Source organism: Humulus lupulus, chromosome 6 (assembly GCF_963169125.1).
Source record: "Humulus lupulus chromosome 6, drHumLupu1.1, whole genome shotgun sequence".
NCBI lineage: Eukaryota > Viridiplantae > Streptophyta > Magnoliopsida > Rosales > Cannabaceae > Humulus > Humulus lupulus.
In genome coordinates this window covers 35,263,637-35,282,568 of record NC_084798.1, presented here as the reverse complement: position 1 = coordinate 35,282,568, position 18,932 = coordinate 35,263,637, and the positions used below count along the sequence as shown (strand labels likewise).

The following is an 18,932-nucleotide window of genomic DNA, read 5'->3' as shown; positions in this document are numbered from 1 at the left end:
CTATCAACACAACAGCTAACATCACTTCTCACCTTGACAGTTATGTTAGTTATAAGGTTTTCAGTCACTCTTTGATTGGGGAGGTTGTTGACATGTTAGTCATAATATGGTTAATATACAGAGGCTTAGACTTATTTTGTTTTGAGTTAACTTTCAGTTGGTGTGTAAAAGTTAGTTGTGTGAAAGCTTTGTCAAACTCTTGTAATAATTATGTTCAGAACAAATTTTCTGAGTTTAGAACTTACACTATGTTATGTTTGGTATGATGGAAAAGTGAGGAAATAAAATTTAAGAGAAAAGTGAAGAAAAAATTAAAATGAATGTGTTTGGTAGGAGAGAAAATTTAGCAGAAAAAAATGGAGTTGAGACCCAACCATGCAAAAAATTATTTTGGTAAATTATCACATTACCCCTCACTAATAATTGTAAAAATTAAAATTTTATAAATAAAATAAGAATTTTCATATGACAAAATTTTCTTTCTCTAGATTTCCTTCCTCTTTACCAAACATGGTGAGAAGAAACGAGTCCAAAGTTTGACCATAGTAAAAGCGGTGGCATCACCAAGTTGACAAAATTATGTGTTTTTCTTTGTGTTGCAGTCCTACCAGTGTTTGTCTTTATTTTGTTCTGCAGCCAAGTTTAAAAGATCATACGACATGTAACCTCCATTAAAATATTTTACTTCATGCCATGAAACATGAGAGTTTAAAAAAAAGTGTTCTTAGCAACTCTTTCAAACCAATTATAGAGATAATAACTCCAAAATAAAATTTGAAGAATTAAGTTCAAACTATAAAACACAGAATTAGATAGGCTGCTAGACATTTGCACAAAATAATTTGAGATGAAAACTTAACCTGATACCCAAAAGTCCCGAACGAAAACAATGCTCAAATTAATGTAGTGAGCAATAAACAACACTACTTCAGTATAACTTATTTTATTTTAATTTGTTTTGAAAGAATATACAACTTCGATGAAGTATGTTACATAAATATGAATATGGCAATTAGAAAACAAAAGGATATAAATATATATATATTTATAGACATTCTTTTTTCTTTTTCCTTGTGTATAAACAAGTGATACAAAGCAAGAGATTAAACCTACTCTATGAGGTGGATTGTGTTCTGTACTAATGATACAATGACAATCACATCATCAAGCTTTCCACCAGTGAATCCCACGTACCCTGCAGCCTTGGCTGCATCTGCAAATGGAGTCCTTGGTGTTGATGATTGCGCCACCTCTTGCGCTCTACTTGCCAACAACTCTGCTATGTCCTGGAAGGACAAACATGTGCACACAAATGATTAAAAAGCTGAAACCAAACGAAACAACCGAGTTCATACTACAAAACACATTCATCTTGGCTCCAATATATGGCCAAGATTAAGCATAGTTCTCAGATAGAATATGCCCTATATATAGTTGTAGAAGTTGATTTAGTATAAGTAGTATATGATTCACTAGAAATTGATATAGCAATAGCACCATCAAGTCATATTATGTCTATAAGAAATAGCAGGAGAAGAGGAACAACCAACAGCAATATGTTTTAAAAAGGGCGGGAAGGAGAAGACATGATTGGTCATTTAACTGGATAAAAAATATAGAAACCACACAGTTTTAACACTGAAGCTACGAAAGATTGTAGGATTCAGCAAGAGAATAAAGTTTCTTTTTTAAAAAAAAAAAATTGTGACTTATTGACTAATAAGCAGACATGCGTGCATGTCTATGTACTAGTCACGTTACTGTATGTGAGTAAGCATGTATATAGCCTCTGTTCTACATCTAATGTATTATGTCAGCAACTGACTACACGTCTATGTAATATATATAACAGTATTTAACAACATTATGTCATACACATCTATGTGTGTATTAGAAAAAGGGTAAGCTTAAAACTTTATTATTATATTTTTAAAATGATACTGTTATATATGTTTATGTGCGATCTAACAATAAATAAGCCATAACCATAAGATCAACAAATCTAGAATAAGCTAGAAACAGCTTTTGTAATATGTAAGGATATAAGGGCCAGGTTTGGAGAAACGGCCAAAAGAGGGACTGAGCTATTTTAACCCAGTCCTGAGTTTGGCCTCTATAGAGAGCATTGGATTGAGGCTCTTATTTAAGAACCTTTAGACCTGTTTGATGGGCATGACTAAAGGAAATGATTGGATTAAAGGAAATGTTTGGTCCAATCATTTTCTTTTTCTTATATATTTAAATAGTGAACATAATGGTAAATGGCATGTCTATTGCCACACTCATATTACTTTCTTCACACATTTTTCGTAATGTTTTTATTACTATAAAATCATTGATTGACGTTATATTTCAGTGCATTAAACTAACTGCCTCTTTTTAGAAAAAGAAATTGAAAAAGAGACAGAGGTCAAAGAAGACCTCCTCTCTATTTTTAGAAAAAGTGGAAAATAATGAAACATTATTCTTTTGAACTCTTTTAATTTCATAGATACTTATTCAATAAACAATAAGATAGATGATTGATTTAAAAGATTGTGATCCAAGAAAGAAGTATCATTTTTTTGCCAACTTAGCAAAACCCCCAAAGGGAGGATATTTAAACCCATCCTTCACTTAGGTTAAAATAGTCCCACCTTCTTCCTTTTTTTTTTCACAACTAGTAATGTATTTTCTTTCTATTTATCTTACATAAGAAGCTTTTAAAAAAATCACCTGAGGTTTAGAACCAGCTTCCAGTGACCTTGATACAATTGAAGCAATTTCTTGTTCATATAAGTTGTCAAAAAGGCCATCTGTTGCAGTGACAATCACATCCCCCTCATCCAAGTCGATTTCGTAGTCCTGAAACACATACATGTTAAACATATCTCTCTGAAATCCTTGATACCATGCTTATCACTCACAATAGAAATGGGAAACCTACAAAAGGGAGTTGCAAGATCAAAATAATAACAACATCACTGAAAAAACTTTTACAGGGAACAACGAAGAACATGCTTTTTCCCCCCTTTATTGCAAAAATATTGATCATACCATTACAAATTTAGTTGGACATGTTAAATTTTGCAAAATACCTCTATGAGATCGGTGGGGTTATCACCACGTTCAATATGTAATGGAAAATTAAACTCGTGGACCATTGAAGAAGCCCGCTTAAAGACAACTCCATTTCTGATTATGATGAATCCTGAGTCCCCTATGTTGGCCACACGAAAAGTCTGCAAAAAGTTCACACTGCATATGTTGAGGAAACTTACCCAAAATATTGTATTTAAAGATTTTAATAACAACAGCATTGGAAACAAAAGGAAAACAACCCAGAAATTGCTTGCCAACAACCAGAATTTTTTCATTCCTTTGTACCTAAATCCAAGAAATACATCCTCGAAAATTTCCATCTGGATTTTCATACATAAAAGTTTTCCTTTTCCATTGAACTTCACCATAAATTCTCCAATTTGATGTACTGGTTTTTCTTTTCTTCCACCATCATAATTATCATAATGTTACAGACCACTTGGGTAAAACTCACTCCAAAAAGACTAGCTTATGAGAGAAGGTTATCCAAGTGGTTATACACTACCAAACAATCTACTTAGTTGATGTGAAATCCTAATAATACACCCCCTTTTGAGCCAACGTTTACGGCAAGCCACTCTACAGTGTTCCACCCTAGCTCACCGATGGGAGGCGGGTGTCCATTTGTTATATACTACCACTCAATCTCATACTTAGTTGATGTTGAATCCATTTGTTACAATTACTTGAATAAAACTTACTCTCAAAAGACTAGCCTGTGGGAGGAGGGTGTCCAAAAAGTTATAAACCACTAATCAATCCCAATGTTAGTTGATGCAGGATCCTAACAGTTTATCATCAATATCATCAAGATTTGTTTATTGTTATTATTCTCTTCTTTTTTTTTCAAATTAATAGTTCCACCAAAAATGGAATTGAACTATACTCCAAAAGACTGTGAAGGAATAACATAAACTAAGTGCAAAAAATATTGGAACAAGGGGAAACAAAACACTCCATACACTATAATTAATTGTGTAGAGGAAACACTGGATATGGCAGAGTACAGAAAATTTTACTAGGTAGATATCCTACCGCATTAAATATCATTATTGAGCACAAGACAGAGAAAACGTTTCAATTATATTAATAGTATTACTGATTATAAAAGGAAATTTGTAAAATAATGTCATCCAAGTATAAAAAAGGCCTATACCTGACCATCAAAGTAAGCCACCAAAATCGTAGATGATCCAGGTAATTGTGTTTTTGCAACACTTTTAACAAGAACTTCTTCTGGTTTATTCACTAGAGTGCCTTTGGAATCGGATACAATCCTTTCGCAATTCTTCATTAGTTCTCGGGCATATATTCCATCATTGATTCCTGAAGAATGAAGTGAAGGCGGAGGTAAACAATTAAACCCAGGTGTTGCACAGAGAAAAAAAAAAACAAGTCTTTCAACACTTGCTTAAAAGTTGGATCAAATAGTTGTTTGGTAAAATCTGCAAGCATTTCACAAAGATAAAAACTTGTATCTTCAACCTAACATCACTCATTTTGTCAATTGGCCATTACAATTTTATTTTAATATACATGTATTCCATTTAACCAGATAAGAACATATATCCACTTTTCAAAACCACACGGAGAGTTTTATCCTACGCAACTTGCAATATATATAAATCATACTCGTGCGAAAAGTCTAAACCATAACTATATCACCAGATATCTTGGTCGCCCATGTCTATACTCAGGCATGGAGCCAGCTGCATGCAGGGGATTTCCCTCAAATTTTTTCTTTTTAAAACTTTCTTGTGAAAATTAGTGATATTTTTAAATATAGCCTAAATTATTGAAAAATGGAAATTCAGCCTCCCCTAAAATTTTAAAAATACAAATCAAAATTGTTGAGAAATGGAATTCAGCCTCCCCTGAAATTTTAAGAATACAAATAGCTCCTCATTGAAAAAAACACTGCCTTCGTCCTTGTCTAAACCAAAATTCTATCACAGAACTTGTTCATATAATGCCCCTAATATATGTGGCAGTACATAATTCAGCAACACAGAACAAGTAAATAATATACAAAATTAAGCACTACAAATTAATAAATGTTCCCAGGAATAAAAAAACAAGGACGAAGAGAAAGTGAGATATTTAGAGAAAGAGCTGGGAAATAGTTAAGGAATAAAAATGAGACTTCCCACCAATGTGAAATTTGCTACTGTAAGCATAAAATTAGAGTGTTGTTGCCATAGAAAGTATATAAAATGTAGATATGTATTGGGTCATCTCACAGAACGGTAATATTCTAGAAGCCAACGCATATGCTACATTTTTTTTAAAGCCTCGACTGTACTAATAAATATGAAGAAAAAATTAGATCTTTATTAATACTTAAATTTGTTAAAAATGTACTTAAAAGAAAAAGTGTTTAAAACAAATACCTTCTAGTGACCACTGACCAACTCCGTCAGCCACACCTAGCCAATTTTGGGAAGCAACAAAATAAGCATCCTCTGCACCTATGAATGCCTGACAATTATTAGTTTTTTAAATGATCACCATTAGTATTGAATTCAAGCACAATTATTAGTTCTTTGATTTATTCCCACTAGTATTGAATTCAAATAATAATCAGACATGAGGATTTTTGTGTCATGAATGTCTGTACTTGTAGTATATGCACACACTATTAGAATATTAAAAAGGCACTAATGTTAAAAGACATCTCAAGTGCTGGACACCATATTAATACAGTTGTGTAGTCCACATAAAAATTTATTGATGTAAGGCCACCTGTATTAGTGTGATTATCATCATCACAAGTGCCTCATAGCAATATGATAGGCCACCACCATTGACATACGTGTATGCCAGAAGGTATAGAGGCAAAAAGAATGCCAAGTCAGCAGTGAGTGACAGAGTTAGTTAGAGGGGGAATTGTTGGGTGTATGGGGTACACGGGAGTGAGATAAGCCAGAGTATAAATAGTATTTTGTAAAGTATTTTGGGTGTGCAATTTCTGTTATAAACTCTATTGTGTTTGGAGAGAACCAAGCTCTCAAATTCTTGGTATTTTCTAATGAAAGGTCTGGCTGATTATCCATTTATTGAATTGTGAGTTTGGGTACTGCTATCATAGTGGTATCAGAGCCCAGATCTACTATGGGACCTAAGGCAAATGTTCAGTTGGAAATGGTGGAAGAAAAGCTGGAAGAGGTGCAGTCGGAGCTACGTCGGGAGGTTTCGAAAATCAGGGCACAAGTGCAGCAGTTCCCACACGATTTGGAAGCTCTTCAAGCTAACACTCAGAGAATACCCAATTTGGAGAAGAAGGTGGAGTACTTCATTGGGCACATCACTCAACTCTTACACACTTCATATCGCACGGGAACGGGTGGACCAAGTGAAGGAGATGATCGGCATCGAAAGGCAGTTGACAGAGATAGCTCTTCTTCTCACGTACCGATGGCAGACCGGCGATGAACCAACCTCTGCCTAGGACGACGACGAGCAGTCCGTTTGCTGCGACGGAATCGCAAGGAGGACGGGATTTCCGACCGCCGAGGATGGAGTTACCGTTGTTTTCGGGAGAGAATCCCGATGGGTGGGTTTTCAGAGTAGAGCGATATGTTTTACTGAATCGATTGTCGGAGGCCCATATGTTGGAGGCAGCCATCATCGGCCTAGAAGGCGATGCTCTGACTTGGTTCCAATGGGAGCATCAACGTCGCCCGATTACTTCCTGGTCGGCGCTCAAACACCTTTTGCTGCTACGGTTTCGAGAAGTGTCCGTCAGCTCCACAACGGAAGAGCTCTTGTCGGTCCGACAGGAGTCAACAGTGAAGGCATACCGATTGAAATGGGAAGCTCTGGCTTCGAGAGTGGTCGGCGTACCTGAACACATCTTGGAAGGTAGTTTCATCAAGGGTCTGAAAGAAGAGGTGAAGGGGTGCCACTGCATGTGCTACAGCCAATGGGCCTAGCGCACATAATGGAGACAGCCCAGAGGATTGAAGAGGGCCATTATTTACTCGGCTTGGGCCTCCATCATTAAGGAGGAAACAGTAGGTCTACTCCCAGCCCAATTGCGATTCCACGATACACGCCGATGCCATCATCCTCAAGGAGCACGACTTCTTTTTCCCAGGGACCATCTGGGCAATCGACTGGGAGTGCAGGGAACACAACTGGGAAACCGATTAGCACTGCTGGACAGAGGAGATTGACTGAGGCTGAATACCAGGATAGGAAGAATAGGGGAATATGTTTTAAATGTGACAAAAAATTTCACAGAGGACATGTCTGTGAGTAGAAAACATTGCAGGTGCTGTTAATGGCAGACGACAGTGAAGAGTCTGAAACTCAGGAAACTCCCCCGCTCAGCCCAGATGCCAGTGTCGATGCGGTGTCGGAAGAACAATTGGCAATGTTGTCACTGAACTCATTGGTGGGAATCTTCTCAACGCATACGATGAAATTATCGGGGACTATAGCTAATCAGTCGGTAACCGTACCCATAGATAGCGGGGCGACCCACAATTTTATATCGAAAGAATTGGTAGAAGCGTCACAGATTCCTATAACAGCTACTACGGCTTATGGCGTGCTATTAGGGACTGGCGGTCGAGTCCGAACGGAAGGAATTTGTGCAAATGTAGAGCTGGAATTGGGGTCCTTGCGAGTGGTAACCGATTTCTTACCGCTGGAGTTGGGGGGTGCCGATGCAATTCTGGGAATTCAGTGGTTAGGGATGCTAGGAAATATGCAAGTTAACTGGAAAACAATGGTAATGAAGTTTGAGGTGGGAGGATCTTGGGTGACATTGCAAGGCGACCCGAGCTTGTGTAAATCACAGATATCTTTAAAGGCTATGATTCACTCGGTACAGCAGGAAGGGCAGGGGTATTGGATTCAATTCAATTCTTTAACGGTAGATCCTCATCAGAGCACCATCGATATGCCACCAGCAGTAGCAGGATTATTACAAACTTATGATTCGGTTTTTTGCATGCCCATCGGTCTCCCTCCCCAACGCTGCCATGAGCATCAGATTACACTAAAAGAAGGGAGCAGGCCCGATTTCAGTCCGCCCTTACCGATATGCACAGATTCAAAAAGATGAGATAGAGCAGTTAGTGGCTGAGATGTTACAAGCCGGAATATTACAGCCTAGCACAAGCCCTTTTTCGAGCCCGGTGCTCTTGGTAAAGAAAAAAGATGGGAGCTGGAGATTTTGTGTAGATTATAGAGCTCTCAATCGAGAAACGGTTGCTGATAAGTTTCCAATTCCAGTCATCGATGAGCTACTCGATGAACTTTATGGGGCGCAAGTCTTTTCTAAACTGGATCTTAAGTCGGGTTACCACCAAATAAGAGTGGCAGCCAAGGATATCGAGAAGACGGCTTTCAGAACACACGAAGGGGCACTATGAGTTTTTAGTAATGCCGTTTGGGCTTACTAACACGCCAGCAACTTTCCAATCCTTAATGAATGAAGTTTTTCGCGAATTTTTGCGAAAATTCGTACTGGTATTTTTCGATGACATTCTCATCTACAGTGCGTCGATGGAGCAGCACCAGCAGCACCTGGAAATGGTCCTTTTTCGCCTCAGTTATATGCAAATAAAAAGAAGTATTTATTTGCTCAATCACAGCTGGAATATTTGGGCCTCATCGTCTCAGCGGAAGGGGTTTTTGCTGACCCACTCAAGTTGGCGGCAATGGCTCAATGGCCAGTACCGAAAACAATTAAAGAGCTGCGGGCATTTCTGGGTTTGACTGGGTACTATAGGAAATTTGTAAGGGGGTATGGACAGCTAGCACGACCCTTGACTGACCAGTTAAAAAAAGACTCTTTCGGCTGGAGCTCAGAGGCGCAGGAATCTTTCAGCAAACTGAAGCAAGCTATGTGCAACATTCCCGTGCTAGCTTTGCCAAATTTTTCGATCCCTTTTGTAGTAGAAACAGATGCGTCGGGCACGGGCATTGGAGCTGTTTTGATGCAACAGCAGCGTCCAATTGCTTATTTCAACAAAGCCTTGTCACCCCGAGCTTGCTGCAAATCAGTGTATGAGCGAGAGTTAATGGCGATTGTGCTCGCGATACAAAAGTGGCGTCCTTATCTATTGGGCCGCCAATTCATTGTTCGAACCGATCAAAGGAGCTTAAGATATTTACTAGAACAGCGGGTGGTCGCAAATGAACACCAAAAGTGGCTCACGAAGTTGCTGGGATATGACTTTCAGATTCAATACAGACCTGGGTTGGAAAACAAAGTTGCCGACGCTTTATCCAGGATGCCACCAATGATAGAGTGCCACGCAATTTCCTATCCCAACCTACTCTCTATTGCCGATTTGAGGAGCCATGTAGCGACGGATCCTGTTTTGTCCATAATATTTCAGCAGATTCAGGCAGGAAACGCACCCTCGGGATACTCATACACTCAAGGCTGTTTGAAATTTAAAGGCAGGTTGGTTGTTCCCTCGGCTATCACAATACTATTAAAAAGGACTAGAGCTCAAATTATTGTATTGCAATTATAATTAAAATGAAGGAATTTGCAATACATATTTGTATCGCAAATTACAAATCACGTTAAGTTAATTTCAAAACATAAGTAATATTCATCCAAAGCTAAATTTTGGTTGTGAAAATTCTATTTTAAATTGTCAAATGACCATGCAAGAATACAAATTGAAAAAAGATTAAGCAATTATTCTAATATCCATTTGTAAAGATTATTAAGTTATGGTGCATAAAGTAAGAAAAATAATTCTGGAAAAAATCAAAAGTTTATAATTTCTATTCAATATTTGTTATTTAGATAAAGTGAGGATATATCGTTATTAATGTTTTATTTCAGACTTAGGTCTAGATAAGTTTCCTTTCCAACAAATCCTGCTTGGATCAGTTTCCTTTCCAACAAGTCCTAGTCCTACACAGACTCTAGTATTAGTCCAAACAGGTACATGACTCTACAATCAATTGAAACTTAAAATCATGTAATCTCTCACTTTTAAAATCAATTTAGTTTAGTCTTCCTCAACATGGAGCGCATATACCTGTTTTTTATGTTCTCTTAATAATATATATTTCTTATAAAACCTAAAAAGAATTGCACAAAGATCTATGCATATACCTTTGAGGGATGTGTCAATAAAGCAGCACCAGTGGATAATACGAGACCAGTTGTTGAGATTTCCTCCCTGCAATCAAAGTGAATACATAAGGTATTAACACACGAAACTTCTCTGGATTTGGATATAACTTTTCTTATCAAAATTCTCTTCTGCTATTAGGCATATTCGTATTGCATGTACACTATATCATTGAACTAAAAAGTAAGTAGATAACTTAGTTCTCATATAAGATGAATCCATTACAACCTTACTCATACTAACTAATATGTCGGAGCAAGCATACCATAAAGTGGAACTCCATACTTCAGAAATTTGGTAATCAACAAAATAAAAAAATTACAAATATTGATTATTGCAGCAAGGAAACAAATAGAATTTGTGGCAAGATGTATTAGTGATCACCTAGGCACTGAGCATCTGAATTCACAAACAAAGAATACTTATAAAACACAACTACATGCACACTGTAAAATGATAGCACCATCTGTACTCTAGAGACTTATGTTGGCCTTTACACAACCATATGCAAACAAAAAAATTTGTGCAAGATAGTTGCTCCAAACAATAAATGTAAGTGTGGCTCAAGATAGATGGTGCATACCTAGCAGTCGCTTCTTCAGTTGAATGGAGTTCTACAACATCAGAGATGAGTTCTCCTGCAACATTACTGCTGTGTAACTTACTCCCTCTCTCTTCTTCGCAATTTGTGGAAGAGACATCAAAACCAATCTAGACACATGAAGACGGAAGCTACTGAGTTTCTCAAAGTGAAAGCAAGCGTTCATACATTTATGATGTATCCACTACCCTCAAGGCCATTTAGACAACATCCAACTTTAGCAGAACATCAGGCTTGTGGAAAAAGAATGTTAAAAATGTCTTGAAGCTAAGCACAGACCACAGTTTGATAGATACCCTTCCTACATCAGAACTATTGCAGCAAAAATAACAACACAACCATAGCAGAATTAGAAAAGAAATGGATGGATATCCTCTGAAATTCAAAATGCAACAACAGTACAACCCCATAGCAAAAAAAATATGTCAAGTATATAATGAAATTAAGGTCCAGCTTGTCCCAAAGAAAAGAATATAGCTAAAGATTCCTTCCCCCTCAACCTCCCTCCACTCCACCCCAGCCTCTATATAATCATTGAAACAAGCATATAATTTTTTATGAACTATATGGAGTTAAAAGTTCATGCCAAGACTGGATGCCTTGTACTCTTCTAAAAGAAACAGGGATTTGTAGATAGGCATGCCAAGATAAAATAAAGTAACACGAGCACTTATCTCTAGAGAAACCCTGGCGCATATACAGGCTACAACTCAGCCCCTGTCAAAAATATACTAGCATTGAAAGAAGAAATCAGACAGCTAAGCCATCAGCTCAGGAACCAGTATTGCCTCTAGTACCTAAATCTCTAACATGACATGAGAAACATTCTTGTGTTTACACAATCATTTGAGTTTGATTTTCATGAAAAAGACCTCGTTGCATGTAATGTATGGTCCATGGAGATCATGGAAGAGAACAAAACATGACCATTCATTGCATGTTAGTAAAGAAAGAAGCTCACAGTAGTTTTTTTGGTAAGATATTAAATAAAAGGGATAAATTTGATGATTGCAGCAACAATGGTAGAGCTCTAGGAATCACACCTAAAATCCTTTCGCAGTGTACCTAAGGGCTGGCACCATCACAAAATCGAAAATTTAAGGAAGTTGAATCTATAAGTTATTCTCAACCTTCCAAAAGAACGACCCAAGGTTATACATAAAATAGCACACGATACAATAAATAAACACTAATATTTATAAATTGAGACTTACCGCTAATGAAGTTTCAGTCTTGTTTTCTCCAACATTCTCATCCAATGCACTAAGAGTACTTTCCTCATCCAAAGATGTTTGGACCTGTACTGCAGAGGACACAATCGTTGCCTCAATCAGATTAACATCATCTTCACCAATTGTCCCCAGATCAGCAACTGCAACATCAGCACTCTCCTCATTACTTGCAGGAGAAGTATAATGATCATCAGACTCTGTTGTGGTGACAAGTTCGGAAGAGACCAACCCATTTAAAACTTCATTCTCACAAATTTGTGTTGTAATCTCCTCAGTTGGGCTATGCACTTCCTTATTCAGAACATCAACTTGGGGAACAATATTTCTAGCCCCAACAACGACCTCATCATCAGATTTCTTTTCTGTGGTGTCAAGTTCGGAAGATGTCGATCCATTTAAAACAACATCCTCGCAAATTTGTGTTGTATTCTCCTCAATGTGGCTATGCACTTCCTCTTTAAGAACATCAACTTGGGGGACAGTATTTCTAGCTCCAACAACGTCCTCATCATCAAATACCTCTGTTGTGGTGTCAAGTTCGGAAGATTCCAACCCATTTATAACTTCATCCTCACAAATTTGTGTTGTATTCTCCTCAATGTGGCTATGCACTTCCACTTTCAGAACATCAACGCGGGGAACATTATTTCTAGCCCCAACAGCGTTCTCATCATCGTTAAGAGACACTTCATCTACACTAGACAAATTAGAAGATACCAACCCATGTAAAACTTCACCCTCACAAATTTGAGCAGTATTCTCCTCACCGTCACTATGTACTTCCTCATCGAGAACATCAACTAGGGGAACAGTGTTTCTGGTCACAACGACGTCCTCGTCACTATTTATAGAAACTTCATCTACACTTGACGATTCAGTAATTTCAATCTCAAATGTTGCTTCTCCCACTAATGATTTACTCAATCCTGATACACCGTTAGATAAAGACTCTGCTGCACTACAATCTTCACGAACAGCACTACTGATTTCGCTGCTTACTTGAGCAGGGTAGCTTCTTTCTCTTACTTCAGAATGAGACTGAACTTGCTCTAAACTACTTTGAGGCCCCAAACTCTCACTCAGTTGTTCACCATTTTCATTTACCAAACCTTCAGTGTCAGCATCACCGCCATCAACAATAACCTTATCAATATCTACGCCCGAAACCGATTTACCATCATCGTCCTTAGCAATTCCAAAACGGAATACAACGCTTCCGTCGGAACACTCTGCCCAAACCACCATTCCCAGAAACTCCAATTAGAAGAACGAAAATACTAAATACAGTCTTAGAAAGTCGAAATGTATATACTTTTTTCTGAGAAACAAACAGAAACAACGACGAAAAAAGTACCGCCGTACCTTCCGTTGAAAGGATGCCGAATTCCGGCTCCGACTTGGAGAGAATCTGAAACCTTGTCTGCTGTTTCAGAGTTCGAATTACAGCCGATTTCCCAACAAAATTGGTGTGATGGTGAGAAGGTTTGGGGAAGAGAATGCGAGGATGGAGGAAGAGAGAACTCAGAGGCCGGCAAGCTCTGATAGGGTTAGGGTAAAATTCAGCCATTTTCGTTTCTCTATTCCTTCATGCTAATTTTCTTATGCTTTTTCTGGTAATATAGAGGATAACATTAACACAAAAATGAAAAGTGTTCTTTGTTTTTTATCCAAAAAAATAAAAAATCTCGTTTGGCTTTTTAGTTTTGGCCGGAGAGTGTAACCATTAGCCGGGAAATTTTAATTACCCGTTTCTGCCATGAATTCCGGTTGTAGACGGAATCAAATTCCATCGAATTAATTCTATCCTGCCCTTGTATGGGAAAATCAGTAATTGGAGTTCAATTACAAAAGTTTTAGAAAATTACTAACGGTTAAAAACATATGTCTAAAATTTTGACAGTTTCTGTGATATGTCAAAATTACCCCTGGGCCAAATTACTTTGCTGTTAAAATTTCTTTTCTAGTAAAGTAAGCAGTATTTATTTTATATAAAGTATATCGGCAGTATTATTGAGCATGTTTATTACAGTATTGTGTTACACATGATCACTAATTTTTTGTTTTTTTTTTAAACGCTGTTCTTGTGGAACTTGTATTAATATATTTTGACATTTAAATTTTAATTTAGATTAATTATATACTTTCACGTATACATCTAACGCAAAAAATGATTTGGTGTAAAGAACAAAAAATATATTTATGTTGCTCAATAAAAAAAAATTATATTATTGGTGTTAAAATTAAAAGTTATATATATCTAATTATAGGGACTACTATAGTGGGGTATGCATTTTGCCCCTACTACTACGGGTAGGGAGATCTCTAGTTTTGGCATGTGAGAAAATTATAATTTAATTTTTTTATATGATGATGTATATTATAATTATTTAGGACATTCCATCAGATTTTAAAAAATTTAAAATAATTTACGATACCGAAAACAAGTTTCAAAATCATTTATTTTACTCGCATAAAAAACAAGTTTCAAAACAACATATTTCTTATTTTCAACACTGTAAATTTTTTTAGAATTTCTCAAAAATTTATGGGGATTCTAAATAATTATATTGTACACTATTATATAAAAAAATTGAATTGTAATATTTCCATGTATCGAAACACACGAAAATAGGTTGTTTTTAAGCATGTTTTATACGCGCGTGAAAAATTATTTTTAAGTCTTTTTCAGCACTGTAAATTATTTAAAATTTCTTGAAAAATTGGTAAGATGCCTACTATAACTACAGTGTACACTATCATATAAAAAATTTAAATTGTAATTTTTTCACGTACTAAAAACAGAAACGTCTCTACTGGTGGGGACAAAAGGCCTGCCCCTATTGTAGAATTTTCTTCTAATTACAATGTATGGATAAACTTTAAGTATTTATGTTGTTAATATCTCTTATTATTCTAATTCGAATGTCTATGTTTTTTGTTTTCTTCTACTAATAAGAGAATATAAGCAGCATTGGTAATATTTATTTTTTTTGGTAAATGTTGGAATTCATAGTTATTATGACGTAATACAATATCAAAAAAGTCTAAAAGTTTTACACGGATCAATCAAATTAATCAAATAAGATTTACATACATAGATAGTTAAGTTAATGAAAGTTACTAATCCAAAATTAGGATCATGCTTTCACGTTTCTATTTTTCCTAAATAAAATACTAGTTTACAAAAGACATTTTGAAAGTAGGTCATTGAGGGCAAAAAATAAAGAATAGATAAGCAAATAAAAGAAAAAAAATCTTCTTACCTTGTGTTCGTTTTCATTTTGGATCTCAAGTTCTTCTCTTCATTAAATGTAGAAGACATAATAGAACTAAAGATTCATTTTTGGCAAAAGATTTTAATCAAATAAAGATGAGAGAACATTGATGGGAGATTAAGAGTAATGGGCTTGCAACGGTAGATGGGTGGAGACACTCAAATCTCAATTGGCCGTGGTGAAGAAGATGAAGAGTTAAGGATGGAGATATATTTGATGATAGGATCGGCTTATGGCAGCAAATGGTTGGGTGAAGAAGATAAAGTATATGTCATGTTGGGGAAGATGATGGGTACGGAGTTTCAGTGAAGAAAAGGGTATTATGGGAATAGCAATTAAAAAATTGGACATAAATGATTGAGTGTTACAATCTGTTTAAAAATTAAAGATGTCCTCTAAAAATTAGTATTCCCTTTAATTTTTACAACATGGATAGACATGGAATCCAGCAATTTAGGCCAACAGCTACAGTTTTGTGGGCCTTACTTGGTTTAGTATATCCGAATCCTAAAATTTACCATTAAACCTCTTACTTTGACATTGTGATCATTTACAATATGTATTATTAGAAAAAATCTTAACATATAAATATAACATAATATGATCTCTTAACTCAATTTCCATGTGTTTTCTTTATCCCAATATTAATTACAAACCCCTATATTAGTATTCAATCTATGATTATTCTATAAGATAATTTCATCCATCATTTAATCTTGAAAAAACCAATAATACCCCAAGACATGTATAGATTGTACTTGTTACTTCTATATTAATCATACTATTTTAATACTCTATTTTTCTTCAGTGCCAATAACTATTATTAATATATTATTATTTATTTTATAAATTAGTGTGAAAATATACCTTAAACATAATTTTTTTTACTAGGAAGGAGAATTTGAACTTTGAACCTTCTTAGAGCACTCATATTGGATGTCCTACTCCATCTTTTAAAATATCTCATCAAAACACACATTTTTTTATTTTACCTCTAAATTTTACATTATATCATATATCAGATTCCCTATATATTTCTTTATATCATTTAAATATTATATCTTTAAACATATTTTATTACTTAAAATAAAATAAAATAATTGAAAAAGGAAAAAAAATAATAAATATATACTAAATAGAGAGAGAAAAGTTATAAAAAAATATTAAAATATTATATAAAAGATATGTAAATGTTATGTAAATATAGATATGGATTAATTGGAGTTTGTGCATAGCTATTATAAATATATGTATAAAAGAGCTGATGGAAGATGTTTTTATGAGCTTTAGCTAAATATTATAAAGAAAGTGTAGTATAAAATATATCACAAAAATATACATTTTTATAATTTACCTCAAAACTTTTATATTATACCATACATCTGCTTCTTTACATTATTTATATATTATATTTTTAAAAATATTTTATTTATTTTAAGAAAGAAAATAATTAAACATAATAATATCAAACTCGTATATATACAAAAGTTTATAAAAATATAATAAAATATTTATAGCTTGATGAATAATATTTCACTACATATAAAGAAATATTATTCATTTAGGTAAAAAAATATAACTTTACATCATCCAATGGAATGCTAGTTAACTATTTTTTCTCTATATTATAAAGAATAACACATTTTAACTCATCCAATATAGGTGCTCTTAGCACCTAGACTATGCCTCTGATAGTGCAAGTTCATAGCCAAACATGCTAAAAGATGATTTCCTTAACTTTATCCTTGTTAGAAAAATGAAAAATGTCATTGTAAAAGTTATTTTACCTAACCTTTTCATATAAAAGGAAGAGAAAAAGAAAAATCAAGGGTGTAGTTATTTTGGTTTGTTTAAGGGTACACGTGGTTGGCAGAAAAATGAGAAGCGGAAATGGAGTTGTGAGTTCCCATTGGTCCGAAATCTATCCCAGATTTCATCTCCAGATTTCATTATCCTAGTTGGCTCCCTCCAAACACTCCCACAGGATTTCGTCCCCGACCCACACCCACATAGGATTGGGATAATAAATCACTCAATTCTCTTCTTCTTTCTCTTATTACAAACACACCAAACTTCTAAAAACACTTGCAACTCTAAACACACAAACCTCTTTTGCCCTTGTAATCGAACTCGGCCAGTATGGCAGCGACTTCTGGTGCGGTTCTTAACGGCTTGGGCTCTTCCTTCTTGTGCGGAGGGAAGGGAAGCAGCCGCAGCCAGGCTTTGTTCTCCGCCGGAGCCAGAGCTGGAACCTCTGTTTCCCCAAGGAGAATGATCGTTGCCGCTGCAGCCGCCCCCAAGAAATCGTGGCTTCCAGGTGTTAGAGGCGGTGGCAACTTCATCGACCCCGAGTGGCTCGACGGCTCGTAAGTCCTTTCAACTTTTTTTTTTAATAAAAAAAATCAATTTTTTACTCTGCATTCACGCGCAATTCTCTCGTCTAAGCATTTCATCAAACACGTTACGAGCAAGGTTTTTGAGTGAACTTTTTGTCTCTTCTTGCATCTCAGCAAACGCGTCAAGATCTATATTTTTAAACACTTTCCACAACCCATCTGAAAAATATATTTTTTTCCCACCAAATCTCTCTTCCACATTTCATCGAACAGTATAAGAGCGAGACTGATTATTTCTTTTTCTCAACTTACAGCCTCCCAGGTGACTATGGTTTCGACCCTTTGGGACTCGGCAAGGACCCAGCGTTCCTCAAGTGGTACAGAGAAGCTGAGCTGATCCATGGAAGGTGGGCCATGGCTGCGGTGCTCGGAATCTTCGTTGGCCAAGCATGGAGCGGCGTGCCATGGTTCGAGGCCGGAGCTGACCCGGCAGCCATAGCCCCATTCTCGTTCGGCTCCCTTCTGGGAACCCAGCTAATTTTAATGGGTTGGGTCGAGAGCAAAAGATGGGTGGACTTCTTCAACCCGGAATCGCAGTCGGTGGAGTGGGCGACGCCATGGTCGAGGACCGCTGAGAACTTCGCCAATGCCACCGGAGAACAAGGATACCCCGGAGGCAAGTTCTTTGACCCTCTTGGACTGGCCGGAACCCTCAAGGACGGTGAGTACATCCCGGATGGGGAGAAATTGGAGAGACTGAAGCTAGCGGAGATTAAGCACGCGAGAATAGCCATGTTGGCTATGCTTATTTTCTACTTCGAGGCTGGTCAAGGGAAGACTCCTCTTGGTGCTCTTGGCTTGTAAATTATTGTACCAAATGTGTTTATAGATTGATTGAGTTTTTGAAAATATTTATGGCACCCACGGGTACTTTGTTTTGGAAAATGTTAGTAATTATCTGTATTTAACTTATCCAAAATTAACGAGTTAATTATTAGTTATCACATCTTTTTAAATTTTAACACATTTTTTTAAGAGACCATTAAAGTTGAAAAGAGACAGCACTACAAATATAGGAAGGAAAGGATTATATCCAACTACATTTATTGGATAATATAAGGACATGCCGGACATTTATGTGCAATAATATTAATATAAGAAAATACTATTGAGTGCCAATTTTGATTAAAATAATTTTAATTATAAGATTAATTCTTAGATCGTTGTTGATGCAATGGGTTCACATTAATGGAGAATGTGGTTGAGGAGCTGAGAAATAAATATTATATTTGAAAATA

At 36.1% G+C, this 18,932-nt stretch overlaps 2 protein-coding genes across 2 annotated transcripts; one reads left to right on the top strand and one right to left on the bottom strand.

Annotated features, from left to right (window-relative positions):
• Nucleotides 1–927: 927 nt before the first annotated feature.
• LOC133782049 (probable protein phosphatase 2C BIPP2C1) lies at nucleotides 928–13,848 on the bottom strand. The gene is made up of 9 exons (XM_062221202.1): nucleotides 13,386–13,848; nucleotides 12,006–13,252; nucleotides 10,774–10,901; nucleotides 10,172–10,238; nucleotides 5,472–5,559; nucleotides 4,238–4,407; nucleotides 3,078–3,221; nucleotides 2,716–2,844; nucleotides 928–1,286 (listed from the first exon to the last, which is right to left on the bottom strand). Exons 1-9 carry the CDS (start codon nucleotides 13,588–13,590, stop codon nucleotides 1,110–1,112), a joined length of 2,355 nt encoding a protein of 784 aa, XP_062077186.1. The 5' UTR covers nucleotides 13,591–13,848; the 3' UTR covers nucleotides 928–1,109.
• A 3,107-nt stretch (nucleotides 13,849–16,955) lies between these two features.
• On the top strand, nucleotides 16,956–18,638 carry LOC133782048 (chlorophyll a-b binding protein CP24 10A, chloroplastic). Its single transcript, XM_062221201.1, has 2 exons — nucleotides 16,956–17,664; nucleotides 17,949–18,638. The coding sequence occupies exons 1-2, from the start codon at nucleotides 17,438–17,440 to the stop codon at nucleotides 18,496–18,498; spliced, it is 777 nt and encodes a 258-aa protein (XP_062077185.1). The 5' UTR covers nucleotides 16,956–17,437; the 3' UTR covers nucleotides 18,499–18,638.
• The last annotated feature ends 294 nt before the right edge of the window (nucleotides 18,639–18,932 follow it).

Coding starts and splice junctions, on each gene's coding strand:
- LOC133782049 (XM_062221202.1), bottom strand. CDS start 13,590: ATGGCTGAATTTTACCCTAACCCTATCAGAGCTTGCCGGCCTCTGAGT. Junction 13,253..13,385: donor CGGCATCCTTTCAACGGAAG/GTACGGCGGTAC, acceptor TGGTTTGGGCAG/AGTGTTCCGACGGAAGCGTT. Junction 1,287..2,715: donor AAGCTGGTTCTAAACCTCAG/GTGATTTTTTTA, acceptor TTGTCCTTCCAG/GACATAGCAGAGTTGTTGGC.
- LOC133782048 (XM_062221201.1), top strand. CDS start 17,438: ATGGCAGCGACTTCTGGTGCGGTTCTTAACGGCTTGGGCTCTTCCTTC. Junction 17,665..17,948: donor CCCGAGTGGCTCGACGGCTC/GTAAGTCCTTTC, acceptor CTCAACTTACAG/CCTCCCAGGTGACTATGGTT.